This window comes from Loxodonta africana, chromosome 17 (assembly GCF_030014295.1).
Source record: "Loxodonta africana isolate mLoxAfr1 chromosome 17, mLoxAfr1.hap2, whole genome shotgun sequence".
Classification (NCBI taxonomy): domain Eukaryota; kingdom Metazoa; phylum Chordata; class Mammalia; order Proboscidea; family Elephantidae; genus Loxodonta; species Loxodonta africana.
Genome location: NC_087358.1, coordinates 76822221 through 76840659, shown reverse-complemented (window position 1 = coordinate 76840659; position 18439 = coordinate 76822221). Strand labels below are relative to the sequence as shown.

The window sequence follows — 18439 nt, the reverse complement described above, 5'->3', positions numbered from 1 at the left end:
GAGGCCATTGTTGCAGCCACTTTGTCAGTCCATCTTGTTGAGATTCCTCCTCTTTTCTCCTGACCCTGTACTCTACCAAGCATGATCCCTCCTGACAACATGTCCAAAGTATGTAAGACACAATCTCGCCATCCTTGCTTCTGAAGAGCATTCCGGTCGTACTTCTTCCAAGGCAGATTTGTTTGTTCTTTTGGCAGCCCCCGATATATTCAATATTCTTCACCGACACCACAATTCAAAGGCGTCAGTTCTTCTTCGTTCTTCCTTATTCATTGTCCAGCTTTCACATGCATATGATGCAATTGAAAATACCATGGCTTGGGTCAGGCTCACCCTAGTCTTCAAGGTGGCACATTTGCTTTTCAACACTTTGAAGAGGTCGTTTGCAGCAGATTTTCTCAATGTAATGCGTCTTTTGATTTCTTAACTGCTGCTTCTGTGGCTGTTGATTGTGGATCCAAGTAAAATGAAATCCTTGACAACTTCAATCTTTTCTCCGTTTATCATGTTGTGGCTTATTGGTCCAATTGTGAGAATTTTTGTTTTCTTTATGTTGAGGTGCAACCCATACTGGTCTTTGATCTTCATTAGTAAGTGCTTCAAGTCGTCTTTACTTTCAGTAAGCAAAGTTGTGTCCTCTGCATAACACAGGTTGTTAATGAGTCTTCCTCCAATCGTGATGCCCTGTTCTTTTTCATATAGTCCAGCTTCTTGTATTATTTGCTCAGCATACAGGTTGAGTAGGTATGGTAAAAGGATACAACCTTGACACACACCTTTCCTGACTTTAAACCATTCATTTCCCCCTTGTTCTGTATGAACAGCTGCCTCTTGATCTATGCACAGGTTCCTCATGAGCACAGTTAAATGTTCTGGAATTCCCATTCGTTGCAGTGTTATCCATAATTTGTTATGATCCACACAGTCGAATGCCTTTGCATAGTCAATAAAATACAGGTGAACATCCTTCTGGTGTTCTGTGCTTTCAGCCAGAATCCATCTCACAGCAGCAATGATATCCCTGGTTCCACATCCTCTTCTGAATCCAACCTGAACTTCTGGCAGTTCCCTGTCGAAACACTGCTGCAGCAGGAAGCTTATTTGGATAGCATGATATTCTTTTTCGGACAAATATATGAATGATGTGAATATCTTTCCAACTAGGTTAGAAGTAAGTCACTCATCTGGACAGCTTACGCTCTGGTAGGCACAGCTGCGTGTGGAATTGCCTTCCCAGAACTGCAGCTTAGCGTTTTCCCTTGATATTTTTCACAGGTAGTGAGAAATGACCATATGCAGAGGATGAGTTTCATTGATGATTGGGAAAGACTATATGTGCATGGACATACACCTCTTCTTTTTTTTAATGTATGTCTGTATCGTTGAAATGAATATTTGTTGGATATTTTGTTATTTCTTGTAAAGGCCAACCAACCAAATTTCTGTCTGGACTCAGAAAAATGGTCTCTGGTGAATATTTCTGTTTGAGATGCAGTATGTTAAAGTAGAAAGAATACAAGCTTTGGAAACAACAACCCGAATTCTAATCTAAATCTTGGTCAAGAACTTACTAGATCTTTATTTTTTGGACAAGTTATTTCTTAGCTTCCCTTAGCATCAGCTTTCACATGTGAACAATGGGAATACTACCTATGTCATAGGGTTGTTGTGATGATTAGTGATTTATGTAAGGTACTTAAGGCATACATCAGTGAATGGTACCTCCACCCCCGCCCCCTGCCTTTTATTCAACAAATCTGTGTAGCACATCTTGTTTCTACATTTGCTTTGGTTTCTGTGAAGCTTAGAACTATTTTCTGCTAAATTACAGTAGTTTTCCTCAGCTGTATTATTTACCTTCTCACTCTTAATTTTATTTCTTACTATTTTATTTTTTTAAATAGTTTTAATTTTATTTTAATTATGTTATTTTTTGTAAACTAGTTTAATTCAGATTTTAAAGGTTGGTGGCCTAAAAATATAAAGCCATTTAATTTGTACAAATATACATATAAAAATATATTACTGAAGCATAGATAATATATATTCTTTCATTGTCTAGTAAAATGTTGGGGAAAAGCAGAAAACCATCTTATTTAAGAGGCTGTTGTTAATGACATGCAGGGAACTAGCTAGCACAGATTACAAAAGCTTTATTTCAGTCAAGAATATTGCACCGGAAGTGAAAATTTGGGAATGAGATACAGTATTGTTATTAGTTGCTGTCGAGTCAGTTCCAACTCATGGCGACCCCTGTGGTTTATCCCTTTTTTGTGCTTATGATGGCCATGCTGTGAAGGAAACAGTATGAAAAAAAAATTGAAAACAACTCTTTGTTCAAACACTTTTAAAATTGAGTTTGGAGAGTGTTTTTTTTTTTGAAATATTCTGCCTGATGCACCATATTTTTCCCAAACGTGCCCACGCAAATAATGTGCACATGCATATAATGTTAGGAAATGATGTAATTATGTTAAGTTCCAGCATGGCATGACCATACACATACCATGCATGTCTTGTGACATTTCCAGAAGTGGATTTTGGCCTCATTTATCCTCATTTAATAGTCCGAAAATATTACTTTTGATCATATTTGTATAATAAAGGTATAAACCGTGGTCATGAAGTAGTACCCCGGTAATTGGAAAATAAACAGTTGAAACTGCACTTGATTCTATTAATTTAAATTGATAATTATATCCCTGTCGCTTTTGTGTCATCGGTGGGAACCTTGACTCTGCGGATGCCTGTTCACAGTGAAACCTGCACTGGCGTAAATGGTGTTGAGTAGCTGTCAGTACGAATCTCGATTCAGTCTGCGTTGCCATAATTGTCACAGTCATCTTCCAGTTCTGGCTTTTAATTGGAGGATAAAGAAAGCAAAACTGATACGTGATTGCTCTTGGCTCAACAGTTGAATGTGAAAAGCTTATCAGGTCATTTTAGGTGAAACCATTAAGCTGTGTTAGGTCTGATTATTTCATAGTCTTAATTATGTCTCATTAGTGCCACTGTCTGATTAGTGGTCATAAGTCACCTTAGTCATATACTTTTGAGCATATAAAAGACCCTTGCTCCTTATACACCTCACATTTGAATTTTTTGATCTCTTTATTGGAACCAGGAGCCCTGGTGGTGCAGTGGGCTGCTAACCAAAAGGTAGGCAGCTCAAATCCACCAGCTGTTCCTTGGAAACTCTGTGGGGCAGCTCTACTCTGCCCTATAGGGTTGCTGTGAGTCAGAATCAACTCTATGACAGTGGGTTTGGTTTTTTTGGCTTGGTTACTGAAACTAGCCTATTATCCATTAATATCGTACACAGTTTTTTTTTTAGTTTATAAATCAATCTTAGAACCCTTTAGGACCATGGCAGGAATTAAATGCAAGTCCTACACCGCTGACATCAAAGTTAGAGTTGTAATTGTGAGGGTGGAAGAAACAAGCAACGGAGTGGCAGCGAGAGAATTCAGGGTTGGAGAGTAGTCCATTCATTTATGGAGAAAGGAGAAGAAGGAGCTGGAGAAAATGAATCATCGAAAAAGCACATGTCTTGGGCCCAAAGAGAAATGGCCTGTGTTGGAGAATGACTTGAAAGAGTGATTTATTTCTCAAAGGGAACAAAATCAAGCTGATTTTACTGTCGCAGTTCGGATTGATGCAAAGCTTCTAGCTTTATCATTCCCCTTCTCTCTTTTCCTTTTCTCTCCCACCTAGGCCCTGCGCTGCCCCCACCTCTTACTGACAGACTGTGCCACGCCACCTGGTGAGAGACTTCAGCTCACCACCACTCCAATTCTGCCTCACCCCCAACAGCTGGCTCCCTCAGCAACATACTTATTTGTTTATTTTGTTATTGTTGTTTTCTTTTTTTTGTTGTTTCTTCTCTCCCCTTCTCCTTTCCTGTCCTTTCTCCTGCCCACCTAGCCCTGTGCACCATTCACACCCCTTCTTGACAGGCTGAGCGACACTGCTCAAGTAGAGAGCCACCTGCACATGGCCTCCCCAGGGTCTGCCTCATCCCCACCTGCCGAATCCCACTGCACTGAATTTTATTTACTTTTTTTTTGTGCTGTTTTTCCACCTCCGTTTCTTTCTTCTTTCCCTCACCCACTTAGCTCTGCACCTCGCAAGGTGGTGAGAGGTATCATGCCCAAAGACAGGAAAGCAACAAAACATGCCCAGCCCACCTGCCCAAACATAACTATATAAAACAAAAAAGCAGGACAAAACAAAAAAATCTACAATCTGTAAATAAAGAAAATAATTCCTGAATGTCCCGGAGATAGCAGACAATATCAAAACAAAGAAGACAGGATGCCTCCAGTAGGCAACCAAAATAAAACACCAGGTGACCTTCTGGTAGAAAAAAAGTCACTAGAATTACCTGATAGGGAACTCAGTCAAGAACTGATGGTACTGAAGGAAGAAGCCCAAGCTGCACTGAAGACATTGGTGAAAACCAAGACTCCAGGAATTGACAGAGTACCAACAGAGGTGTTTCAACAAACATATGCAGTGCTGGAAATGCTCACTTACCTATGCCAAGATATTTGGAAGACAGCTATCTGGCAAACTGACTGGAAGAGATCCATATTTGTGCCCATCCCCAAGAAAGGCGATCCAACTGAATGTGGAAATTATCAAACAATATCATAAATATCACGTACAGGTAAAATTTTGCTGAAGATCATTCAAAAGTGGTTGTAGGAGTACATCGACAGGGAACTGCCAGAAATTCAGGCCGAATTCAGAAGAAGTCATGGAACGAGGGAGATCATTGCTGATGTCAGATAGATCTTGGCTGAAAGCAGAGAATACCAGAAAGATGTTTACCTGTGTTTTGTTGGCTTTGCAAAGGCATTCAACTTTGTGGAGCATAACAAATTATGGATAACATTGCAAGGAATGAGAATTCCAGAAAACTTAATTGTGCTCATGAGGAAGCTGTACATAGACCAAGAGGCAGTTGTTTGGACAGAACAAGGAAATACTGTGTGGTTCGAAGTCAGGAAAGATGTGTATCAGGGTTGTATCCTTTCACCTTACTTATTTAACCTGTATGCTGAGCAAATAACCTGAGGAGCTGGACTGTATGAAGAATAACGGGGCATCAGGATTGGAGGAAGACTTATTAACAACCTGCATTATGCAGGTGACACAGCCTTCAGTATTGATTATACTTCACCATAAAGAAAACAAAAACCTTAACAACTGGACCAATAAGCCACATCATTATGAACAGGGAAAAGATTGAAGTTGTCAAGGATTTCATTTTACTTGGATCTGCAGTCAGCACCCGTGGTAGCAGCAGTCCAGCCATCAATTGATGTATTGCATTGGTAAAATCTGCAAAAGACCTCTTTAAATAAAGTCATAGGAAGCAGAGATGTCATTTTAAGGACTAAGATGGCCAGACCCAAGCCGTGGTGTTTCAGCCGCCTCATACGCATGCAAAAGTTGGACAATGAATAAAGAAGACCAAAGAATTGACCCCTTTGAATTACGGTATTGGTGAAGAATATTGAATGGACTGCCAAAAGAATGAACAAATCTGTCTTGGAAGAAGTTCAGACAGAATGTTTCCTAGAGGCGAGAATGGTGAGACTTCGTCTCATATACTTTGGAAGTGTTGTCAGGAGGGACTAGTCCCTGTAGAAGGACATCATGCTTGGTAAAGTAGAGGGTCAGGGAAAGAGAGAAAGACCCTCAATGAGATGGATTCACACAGTGGCTGCAACAATGGGCACAAGCATAACAACGATTTTGAGGATGGTGCAGAACTGGGCAGTGTTTCCTTCTGTTGTACATAGGGTCCCTGTGAGTCGGAACTGACTCAAGGCATCTAAAAACAAGAAGTCTTTGGTCCATGGATTGATTTTTAGATACAGTCAACCATATTATTCAGAAGGAATTTTAATAATTAAAGGGTAAGATCAATATGTGCCGTACTAGTTTTGGTTAAAATAATATGCAACTGTAAAATAAAGAGCCTGATTCTCCTTTGTGCCTTGTAGGTTAATTCACTCTCATGATTGATCCAAAAGAATTTCCCAAAAGGTTTAGTTGAAATCGCTAATATGTGCAGTCTCAAGGAATTTCATGAAGTTGTTCTTTTAATTACTTTAAATCCTGTATGATAGTACTTTGAGCTTAAAAAGCATAAAACCAAACCTGTTAAGGTAACTTTTAGAAATCGGTAATAAGAGAAGGGCATATGCCACTTAAATCTATGTAAATTGAATTAGGCGATTTACTGTAACGTTTGAGATAACGTTCCTGCCATCTGGAGGACTTCCCTCATTGTAACTTTGTTACTCAGCAGGAGTGTCTGATGCTGTCAGTACTAGTAAGGGAGTCCAGGCAGCCCCTGGGTCCTGAAGTCCCACTTAAGGATGACTCCTACTTGCCCTTCAATGTTGTGTAAATTTGTTCTCCCTTTGAAACAATTGAACCAACCCCTACTTGCAGCAAATTGTTTACCACAAACCCCTGCTGCACGTGCAGCTTTTAAATCATTGAAAAGGCTTCGAGCCTTTTCTTGCGCACAAGTGAGACTAAGTAATAACCCTGTGCACCTGCTCTGACTCGGCTACAAATTCCACTTAATGCCTTAAAGACGCAAGAATGGATGTCGTGCATAACGTGTAATTTTACTTCTGTGTCTTCAGGCCTGAGATACAGAGGATGTTGCATTTTCCCTGCGGTTTCTCATCAGACAGGTAGTGAAATAACTTGTCTTTTTGATGGTGACTTTACGTAGTATTTCTCTAGGTCCTTGGACGTTCTGTTTCAGACTAGGCTGTGTTTTTCTAACAATTAAATCATTTAGATGGACTGCATTCACATGGTATAATTTAAAATATATTTGTTTTATTACCATGTTGTTGTTGTTAGGTGACATCAAGTTGGTTCTGACTCAGAGCTTGAGCTCACTGTTGCAGCCGTGGCATCAGTCCAGCTCGTTGAGGCTCTTCCTCTTTTTCACTGACTCTCTACGTTACCAAGCATGATGTCCTTTTCCTGGAACTGATCCCTTCTGACAACATTTCCAAAGTATATGAGACGAAGTCTCACCAACCTTGCCTCTAAGGAGCATTCTGGCTGAACTTCTTCCAAGACAGATTTGTTCGTTCTTTTGGCAGTCTGTGCTGTATTCAGTGTTCTTCACCAGCATGACAATTCAAAGGCATCAAATCTTCTTTGGTCTTTCTTTTGCACGGCGCAGCTTTCACATGCATGGGAGTCTACCGTGGTGTGTGAAAGCTGCGCAGTCTGAAAGGTGAAAGTGGAGAAGTGATGATGCATTTATGAGGAATTAGTAAATGGGTTTTTGACTTCTGTTTCTAACCTAAAATAAAACTGATAGACACAATTTTTAGTTATTGTGTACTTCATGTTGAAAACTTAAGGTATTTTAGTGACTGGGAGGAAATTAATTGAAAGCAGCAGCATATTTCTTTCCTGTAAAATAACCTTGTTATTGCAAGGTGAACTATTCGAGTATACGTGACTGAGCATTTGTAATGCAGGGACCATTTGTGCACGTATTTCTTCTTTTGCTTGACAACCCCTTTTATTTTGTGTAAGCACCTAAAATAGAACAGTATAAGCTAGTCTTAACACCTATAGGCTTGATGAACTTCCAGTATTGGAGGGAGAAACAAGGCTTTAGAAGATGTTGAGAGTCTTTCACATCTTTATTTTAAAAATTATTTTTTTGGAGATTGTATAAATAATAGCTGACGTAAGGCTAATTCTCAAAACGTGAGGATAACTGCATCTGCGTAACTAAAGCGAATCTTGTCTCTGTGGGACACAGAATTTAGTTTCGCCCTTTGACTCCGGTTTCTGAAGACAGCCTGCCAGCTTAGGTGCTCTTTGTCTTCCTAAACTGGCCAGGCAAGTAGGGCCTAGGACTCTCAGGCCCCATACCTGGAGAACTTCAGGAGGGAGGGTGCCTAACGTAATCATGCATATTCACTGATTCGATTGATTATAACGGTGCATTAAGGCCCCAGTCATGCATACTCATTGAGGTCCCAAAGACTAGGGACCCTGGGACCCTGGAGAGCTCTCTGAGGCCTCAGGGATTCCTGAGATCATCTGTGCACCGGACAGGGTGTGGCACATCCCTGGAGACAATGGAAGCCTTCTGGTGCCAGGACCTCTCCCAGACCTTGCCTGGTACATCTCTACACTTGTATCCTTTCTGGTTATAATAAATGAGTAGCTGCAAGCACAGGTAATAGTCTCCACAAGTTCTGTCAGTCATTCTAGCAAATTATTGAACCCACTGGGGGCAGTAAGAATCAGAAGAGAGGCTGGCATTTGCCTATGGGGTATCTGGCAAAGGCTAGAATGACAGAGTCCTAATGTGTAGAGATCCAACCCTGAGTTTTTCAGGTAACTCATGTCACCACTTTCCCACTTCATCATTCTGAAACCAGCCACCCTTGTGGAACTTTGTCTCTGACCCTATGCACCTGTCTGGTGCATAGATGATCTCAGGAATCCCTGAGGCCTCAGAGAGCACTCCAGGGTCCCAGGTTCCCTAGTCTTTGGGACCTCAATGAGTATGCATGACTGGGGCCTTAATGCGCAGTTATAATCAATCGAATCAGTGAATATGCATGATTACGTTAGGCCCCCTCCCTTCTGAAGTTCTCCAGGTATGGGGCCTGAGAGTCCTAGGCCCTACTTGCCTGGCCAGTTTAGGAAGACAAAGAGCACCTAAGCTGGCAGGCTGTCTTCAGAAACCGGAGTCAAAGGGCGAAACTAAATTCTGTGTCCCACAGAGACAAGATTCGCTTTAGTTACACAGATGCATACTCCCCATCCCCCCCTGATTTTTACTGTTTGTTTTTATTATAGCCAAAGATTAGAAATAAGAGCACAAGTTGCAGACGCCTTCTTATCCAAGTTCCAGCTGACTCCTGATGAAATGAGTCTTCTCCGAGGTACAAGAGAAGGACCTATTACTGAGGTATCCCACTTCCTGTTACAGGGATTTAAAGCATACCAGTTACAGATGCTACAGAGAAAAAAGGCTCTTTTAAGGCTTTATTTTCCCATCTGAAAAACAGAGTTTGATCTAAAAATATTTTAAAATTTTAAATTTGTTTGGGAATTACGAGGTCTATTTTTAACTTGTTAGAGTTTTTATTTTTTCAAAGTAATACGTGTACTTTTTTTAAAAATGAAAGACTATAACAGGGCTTCTAATAAAAAGCATGCATCGCTTCTTCCACTTCTCCGCACCTCTGACCTTTGCAGCCATTGGCAACCGTCTTCAACCTTGCTAATTGCTTCTTTTGTATATTCTGTGTTCTAGATCTAATAGTTAAAAAGAATATGCTGATTATTATGTTAAATTTTAGATTGACTTTCCACCCTGCAATAGGAGGGTTTAGCTTCTCGCCTCCCGCCGTCCTCTCCTCTCCTTCCAGCAGAGACACGTAGGTGTTGACACGCTGTTTCTGTCTCCATCCCTCAGGGTAGTTACATCACACGTTCTGTGCGCATTATAGTGACGTTACAAGGGTCACGTGTTCTTCCTTTTACAATTTTTTTTTCCTGAACATTGCTTATCTTTCATCTTACTGATTTTTTTTTTTTTGTTTTAATGTATCGTTATTCTTTTCAAATTCACTGACGACTATAAAACCTCTCAATATGAGGGAAAGGTTTCATTTTTTTTCCTTCCTTCAAAATATTCAGAGGAATTCTTTAGCCTCCTAACTGGGGTGGGGTATGAATCTAAGCCTGCTGTCATCATTCTGGCATATGAGGTCCTGGTGGGGTCTCACAGATGTCACTGTTACCTCCAAGACAAGATTGAGACCACTCACCTGGGTGTGGGGCATTAAGTAGGTGAGAGGATTTGGCAGGGATATATTACTTATTAGTACACCTCTCCCTTATCTGTCAAGGAACTGTGCACATTTGAAAATTTGACATCTCACCCTGTCTCCACTTGGCAGAAAATAGAAGAGAAGGTTTCTAACTTTAGTCATATTAAAAAAATAAATGCACTATTTCATGTTTGGAACCCTGTTTGTGGCTTTCTGTAAACTGTGAGACTCCAGTACATTTTGCTAAAGGGAAAAAAGAAGTTTGGCATTCAGCAGCTCCCATATATTTAATGAGCCTCTTTTATGTGTCCAACTCTGTATTTGATTCTTGGATGAGGAGGGAAGAACCAGTATATAAAAGATATATAAAGCATTTTCTTTGGTGATAAGAATGCCATGCTTAAATACATCCTAAAATACAATAATACATAGCACATTTTGCTTTATATAATTATCTTTAGGTTTGCATCTCTTTCTCACTAGACTGTATGCTTCTTGAGGACAGGGATTTTTGTTTTTATAAATTTTTCTCTGGCATCTAACACACCATTTGGCACCTATGGAGCCCTGGTCACACAGGGATTAAGAGCTTGGCTGCTGACCAAAAAAAAGGTTGGCATTTCGAATCCTTGGAGACCATATGGGGCAGTTCTACTCTGTCCTGTAGGGTCACTGTGAGTTAGAGTCAACTTGACGGCAGTGGGCTTGGTTTTTGGTTTTGTTTAGGCATTGAATTAATATGTGTTTTAAAATGTAAGTATATATTACACTCTTTGTAAGAACTTAGAGGAAGTTGAGATCAGTATAGGAAGAATTCATTAGAATAGGTGAGATAATCTGCTCTCCTTTGTAGTATAGTTTCAGTTAGAGTTACATACTTTTATCTGAAAAAAAAAATGGATGTTTTAAAGCCATTCTTCATTTTAAAGGATTTTTTCAAAGCCTTGGGAAGAGTAAAACAGATTCACAATGATGTCAAAGTTCTCTTGCGTACAAACCAACAAACAGCAGGGTGAGTAACCTTTTCCCTGAAGTAACTACATTGCCCCTTGTATTTCCAAAATGTAAAGACATTCTACATTTTTTTTTTTCAAACAATTTCTACATGTACAATTTAGTGACATGGATTACTTTCTTTGAGTTGTGCAACCATTCTTACCCTCCTTTTCTGAGTTGTTCCTCCCTCATTAACATAGACTCACTGCCTTTTAAAGTTCCTATTATCTAATCTTTCAAGTTGCTGTTATCCCTTTGCTCTCGTATGGATAGTTCTTAAAATAGCATAATGCTCAAGATCTTTTTTACTAGTTAAGCTAAACTTTTGATAGGCTTTAAAAAGATTTCAGGGGTTATTTTAGGTTTAAGGTTTAAAGGTTATCTCAGGGCAATAGTTTCAGGGTCTACGTTCTTTTTGAAACTACATGACATTTTGTGGGAGCCCTGGTGGTGCAGTGCTTAAGAGCTCGGCTGCTAACCAAAAGGTCGGCAGTTAGAATCCACCAGCCGCTCCTTGGAAACCCTGTGGGACAGTTCTACTCTGTCCTATAGGGTCTCTATGAGTTGGAATCCACTGGATGTCAATGAGATTGTTTTTTCTCTTTTTTTGACGTTGTGTGAATTAGGAGTTTAATCCTTGTTTATCTTTGGATAAGGGGAAGTTATACCCTGGCAGGCTTAGAGTAAAGCAACAGTTGAATAATTGAGCGATGATATTAAAATTTGACGATATTTATTTAATTGAAAATAATTTTGAAAAGTAATTTCATAAAATAAATTAATATACTGTAACCAAATCATTCTTTAATCAAACAACTAATTAGGTGCTTAGATGTATCTTTTGGCTAAAAGTTTAAATTATAATGAATTAAAAATTTTTTTTTAGTTTAGAAATTATGGAACAGATGGCGTTGCTTCAAGAAACAGCTTATGAAAGACTTTACCGATGGACTCAAAGTAAGTTAGATTTTTTTCACATCCTGTACATCCCACCCATTGGCCGTCTAGTGACCCTGTAGGACAGAGTATAACTGCGCCATTGAGTTTCCAAGGAGCGCCTGTAGATTTGAATTGACGACCTTTTGGTTAGCAGCCATAGCTCTTAACCACTATGCCACCAGGGTTTCCTCACATGATATAGATTTCATAAATGTTAGTGATTGATTTTTTAATTTCACTTGATCTTTATTTTTATCATATGTGTATCTTAGTAATAAAAAAGTATTAAAAAAACCAAACTTTGCATTTGAACATATTTTGCTTTGTGTTCATATTATGAGCATCTGCTATCAACCAAGTACTGTGCTTGACTAAGGATGGGAATAAAAAAATGAAGATAGTATTTCTGCCCAAGATTATCTTAAAATTAGACATCTCTTGTTATTTACGTAACTATTATAAATGGTGTATTACTTTTCTTTTGCTGCAGTAACAGATTACCACAAACTATGTGGCTTAAAGCCGCTGTATTTCTTATCTTACAGCTGTAGGTCACTAGGCTAAAATCAGTACATAGGCAGGGCTGTGCCCCTTCTGGAGGCTCTGGGGAAGCCTCTGTTCCCTTGCTTATTCAGTTGTTGGCAGAACTCAGTTTCTGGTGTTTATGGGCCTGAGATTTCACTTTCCTTGCTGGCTGTCAGCTGAGGGCCTTCCCCAGCTACTAGAGACCACCAACATTCCTTGCTTATGGCCTTCTTCCATCTTTGAAGTCAGCCACAGAGGGTCAGTTTTTCTTAAACTCTGAATCTCTCCTGCCCCTTCTTTGACCTCATCTCTGGTTAAATCTTTTACCAGCCATATCCATTTTTAAAGGGCTTTGTGGTTACATTGGGGTCACCTGGGTAATCCAAGGTGGTCTCAGTAATTTAAGGTTTATAACCTTAATTCCATCTGCAAAGTCATGTAAGGTAACATACATGGGAATAGGGTATGCACCTTTGGGGGGTCATTATTTTGCTCCTCATGAGTCATTTATTTGCCTTAGCGTATTCTTTTGTTTTAAAACATTTGAATAAACTATTTAAATAAATAGCCTGTTACAACCAGCTAAGTTAAGACAAGCAAGAATGGAGCGGAAGCACCCGCTACTTTCATAGGTATTATTACTACCTGACTGTTTGGAGTTGGCATTAAGTCCAGGCTACCAGTTGCACCAGAACTGTATTGACTTTAGTCAGGGTGATTTACTCTTTTTTATATCCAGAATCTGTTCCTTTTTCTGCCTCTTTTATTGTTCACATTGTTTTCTTCCATCTGGATTGTTGTTGTCTGTTTTTTTCTGTGTCCAAATCCTATCTCAGCCTTCAAAGCCTTCCTGGAAATTTCCGTGGCTACATTGAATCACAGGGTCTTTCCCATCTCCACAAACTGCTGGAAATGCTTAGTTGGCATAAGGGCATTGCCTCACATTTCTTTGTGTTCACATGACAATCTAACATAATGGTCCCACACTGCGAGCTCTGACTTCGAGGAACTCTGAAGTCATTTTGAAGATATCTCCGATTCCATACACGCATGTATTTTTTTCTTAGTCACATATACCAAAAAGTTAGAAATTTCTAAACAGGTTCTAAATTCTTTTAATGTAATAGGCACTTAGGAAACATTTTGTGGATAAAATCAGAGTAATAAAATGTGGGCATAGAGATTTTTTTTAGAGAGTTTAAAATCCAGACTGTTTTGAAATTTAAATTTTACTACCATATATTAATTATCTGCATAAACGATTTTAGCAAGCTGCTTAAGGGAATGTAATTTTTAGTGTACCCCCCTTTCCCATTGAGTCTAGCACACTGCCTTATGTGTGCCTTGTGTATAGCAGTTCCAAACCCACTGCTTTAGAGCCAGTTCAGACTCATAGCAACTCTGTAGGACTGAGTAGAACTGCCCCATGGGGTTTCTGAGACTGCATATCTTTATGGAAGCAGACTGCCACATCTTTCCCCTGTGGAGTGGCTGATGGCTCAAACTGCTGACCTTTGGTGAACAGCCAGGTGATTTAACCTCTTTGCCACCAGGGCTCCTGTATAGCAGTTACTCCGTAAATATTTGTTCATTGATCAGTTTCTTCAGATGTACCAGATGGCATATGTGGTCATTTAAGGTTATATAAATACTAAAATGTAAATTTTTGGTTTGAGTGACGACATAAACTAGTTTCTGATTGGCATGTTCTCTAGGATTTTCCATGCAATTTTTTCATGTGATATTTTGCTACAGCATTTAGATTCCTAGTGTACAGTGGGCATGATAAAGACCTAATTTTAATTTAACAAGAGTTATAATGTTAATTATTTTTCAGGTGAATGCAGAACATTGACACAAGAATCATGTGACATATCTCCAGTATTAACTCAAGCAATGGAAGCCCTGCAGGATAGACCTGTCTTATACAAGTTGGTGACTTTTTCCTAGTGAAAAAAAGATAACCCTACATTTTCTTTGATAATTTACATTAATTTCTTTGTTATCAAATTCATATGTAGTAGGGTGAGCAATATATATGGTCATTCACAGTGATATTTTTACCTTATATTGTGTGTCTATCATTGGAACAGGAGCTTATTTGCATCTTACTGTAGAATACAGTATGGAGGGAAAAAAACAGGATTCCCTATAGCTAGACTACGTCTTGTTTATGTGGCGATTAAGGGGCCTTCCCCCAGCCTGCCATTTTATTACTTACCTTGGAGTTATAAATAACTGAAATTCCTCTGTCAGCCCTGCCCTGGAAAGGAGACCAAATGGGGACTGAAAAATAGAATTACCCAGAGATGAAAAAAACAAAATGTAAAATCAGGGATCTGTTAACAGGCTGCAAGAGAGAGGCTGGGGACTCTGATCCTGTAATTTCTGCCAGCCATGAGATATGTGGTAATGCTTTGGATAAAAATCCTATGCCATATTAACTTGTTTATATATTTATCTCATAGTGACCCTATAGGACAGAGTAGGACTGCCCCATTGAGTTTCCAAGGAGCACTTCGTAGATATGAACTGCTGACCTTTTTGTTAGCAGCCATAGCTCTCGGTTAGCAGCTGTAGCCGTTAACCACTGCGCCACCAGGGTCCACTCAACGGCAGTTGGAGAGATATTTTTTTTATTATTCTATAATTTTATTCTTCCATTTCTCGTAAAGTAAAATTAAATACTGTTTTTTAATGCCTAGAGTAATATGAAAATAAGCTTTAGGGAGATCAAGGGAAAGGTGATAGACTTCATGGAACAGAAAGCCAGGATGCTTCTCTATAGGCATTTAAGCCTGCTCTGAACCATAGCTTTCAGATGCTCCTTATAATGTTTTTAGAGGATATCCCCATTACTCTCCTTTCTGATTAAAACTTTTCACATTCGCTTTAATAAAATTTCAGAACACAAATGCTGGGACAATTGTTTAAAATAAGAGTACACTGTTCTAGGTGCTAGATATATAAAAAAAAAAAGATATATAGTATCTATAAAACCCTGCCCTCAGATTGTTTTATTTTATGGAAACAGATATAAACAAATCCGTTTTAACAGAAAACATAATTGCTGTTCTAGAGGTAGGAAACCGTGGTAGTGTAGTGGTTAGGAGTTCAGCAGCTAATGAAAAGGTCAGCAGTTTGAATCCACCAGGAACACCTTGGAAACGTTATGGGGCAGTTCTCTGTCCTATAGGGTCACTATGAGCCAGAATCAACTGGATGGCAACGGATTTGTCTTTTTTTTTTTTTTAAATTCTAGAGATCACGCCCCAGGTGCTGTGGGATCGTGCAGTATGGCACAAATGGTTCTGGGGTAGGGAAAGGAGATGAACTCAGACAAAATTCCCTAAGGCAAGATTGAGTAGACATTTTCCAGGAAGAAAAGAGAAAATAGGACCCTCCATGTTGAGGGAACTGTAGGTATAAGGATGTGGATTGAGAAAGGACATGTGTCTTTGGGAAATTAATTGCCAGAGCTTGCACTGACCACGAGATTAGTAGCAAGCGGTAGATGATACTAACCTTGAAAGTCGCTCATGTACGTATGATAAGCTAATGCATACTGTTGGTTAGCAGCTCAGCAGATTACATCTACTTAAAAATTTCTTTCCCAACCTTCTCAATTTAAGGTATCTGTGTTGATTATTAGAATTCTTTAGTACTTAAAGCATGTATGTAGTGTTTGATTTTGGTAATGTGTTACCTTGTCTGGTACCATGTAAATACACTTTTACTAAATTATGATTCTTGGTTGACACTTGGAAAGCAGCAGTATTATATAATGGTTTAAAAGGTAGGCTCTTGAGTCAGGTTTCTTTGACAAGCCCCTGAACATTTATAAGCTTCAGTTTCCTTAGCTGTAAAATGAGGATAATAAGAGCACCTATCTTACAGCATTGTGGTGCAGTTCAAATTTGATCATTCACATAAGGTACTTAGCATAAGGCTTGGCATACCACTCAGTATTAGCTATTATATTTATTTTGAAAGGAGATAAATTAGAAAGCTATCAACTAAAAAGTGTGTATTAAAGGTCTAAATCACAGCCATGGAAAGAGCTTGAAAGACAAGGAATAGAACTATAATAGAGAGACAAAGGTTTATCTCTGAAGGCTACATCACAGGGAATGGGGGCATTAGTGCAATTTGGAAGATCAGAGAGATACTTAGGAGTTGCTGGCTGGTACAAATGATTAATATGTTCAGCTGAAAAGACTGGTGGGTCGAGCCTACCCAGAGGCATCCCAGAAGAAAGGGCTGGTGATCTACTTCCAAAAAATCAGCCATTGAGAACTATGGAGCACAGTTCTACTCTGACACACATGGGGTTGCCGTGAGTTAGAAATCCACTTGACGACAACTGGTTTTGGAGTTCCTGGGTGGTGCAGGGAGCCCTGGTGGCAAAGAGGTTAAGAGCTCAGTCTGCTAACTGAAAGGTCAGCAGTTCAAATCTACCAGCTGCTCCTTGGAAACCCTGAAGGGCAGTTCTACTCTATTCTGTAGGGTCCCTGTGAGTCAGAATCAACTCAATGTCAACAGGTTTGGTTTTAGACACCCTGGTGGTATAGTAGTTAAGAGCTCAGGCTGCTAACCAAAAGGTTGGCAGCTCGAATCCACCAGGCACTCCTTGGAAACCCTATGGGGTGGTTCTGCTGTGTCCTGTAGGGTCACTGTGAGTCAGAATTGATTCAGTGGCACTGTGTTTTTGTTGCTGTTGGTATTCAGGTGGTGCAAATAAATGATTAAGTACTCGGCAGCAAACCAAAAAGTTGGCGGGTTGAGTTCACCCGGAGGCACCTCAGAAGAAAGGCCTGGTGATCTACTTCTGAAAAATCAGCCATTGAAAACCCTAGGGAGCATAGTTCTACGCTGATGTATGGTGGGGTCACCATGAGTCGGAATCATCTCAAAGGCATCTGATTTTGAGAGGCATTTGGAAATTGAGTTGGAGAAGAAGTAGGTTTTTAAGACTAGGTGATTAAGATAACATTTATGCTGAAAGAGAACACTGACCTTGATTTAAGTAATTATTTTCAAAGTGGTTGTTTCCTTGAATTTAGGAAAAGCTTGATAATGACACTAGCCACCAGATGGCAGTGTATGAATTAAAGTAGCGTGTAAAGCTTTGCTGTTATTATACCTCAGATATTTCTTTTTGATGTAGGTATTTTTTATCACGTGTAAGGAAAATGTTTAAGGAAAATGTTAGTTATTGAATTCCCTGGGTAAAGTTGCCATATGAATTCTTCTTAGTATATAACTGGAATGCTAATGCATATTAACTTTTAATAAGTTAATACAGATATTTCTTTAAAAAGAAATTTATTATAAGTGGGAATAAAAAATTGATTTTTTCTTTGGTAATATTTATATTCATTCAGAATATAAATGATTTAAGAATGTACTCATACGTACAACGTGAATTTGTTTCATTCTTTATATATTTGCTGCATTAGTAAGAGAGATTTGTACTATTTTATGTTTTAATTTGCTTTTTGACAAACATTTTTCTTTTTTTATAACTAAGCATAATAAAAAAATGGGGCTTCTAATTTTTCATTTTAACTGTAGGTATATTAGGATATTTACATAATTTGAACATTCAACTTTGTGAAGGTTGCATTTTAAATTTTTACCCTTGTCTGTTAAGGACATTTTCTTCTCTCTCTGGGAAATGATGTTTCTTTGTCTATAGATGATATTGAAGGTTTGCTGTAGCTCATGTTATTTTTGCTTCAAATATCTTTGTGCAGAAAATTTTGCATTATATTGTTTGTTGTTATTTCATATTACTGTGCGGATTAAATTCCAGTGTTTGCCAGGCTTGATAATTTCCCCCCCTTGTAGAATGCCAGTATATTCCCCTTGTTTCTGGTATAACTTGTGGTCCCAGTGATCAGTTCTAGAAAAGAAATGGTTAATTTATGATTATGGTGATCCGTAGGGTCTTGGGAGTGAGGATGAATTTTATATATTTAAAAAGTTAATAGTTTGTGAAATTTTTTCCTGTGATGGGTAGTAATTTGAGCATAAGTTTATTAATTCTTAGAATTGGGTGATCATTTGTAAGAATACTGTTTCCCTGTTAAACGAAATTATACTTTAAGAGCATGAGGGAAAAAATA

The 18439-nt window shown here is 38.9% G+C and overlaps 1 protein-coding gene across 10 annotated transcripts in view; it reads left to right on the top strand.

The window, feature by feature from the left end:
- The window catches only part of COG6 (component of oligomeric golgi complex 6), a 170569-nt gene that overhangs the window by 43772 nt on the left and 108358 nt on the right, over positions 1-18439 (top strand). For 9 of the 10 annotated variants that reach the window (XM_064270202.1, XM_064270197.1, XM_064270199.1 and 6 more), the window contains 4 exons: positions 8872-8983; positions 10781-10863; positions 11734-11804; positions 14149-14242. In XM_064270202.1, coding sequence (XP_064126272.1) covers positions 8872-8983; positions 10781-10863; positions 11734-11804; positions 14149-14242 — 360 coding nt within the window. Of the gene's footprint in view, positions 1-1937; positions 6720-8871; positions 8984-10780; positions 10864-11733; positions 11805-14148; positions 14243-18439 lie in introns of those variants that run through there. The other variant, XM_064270206.1, reaches the window with a different exon arrangement.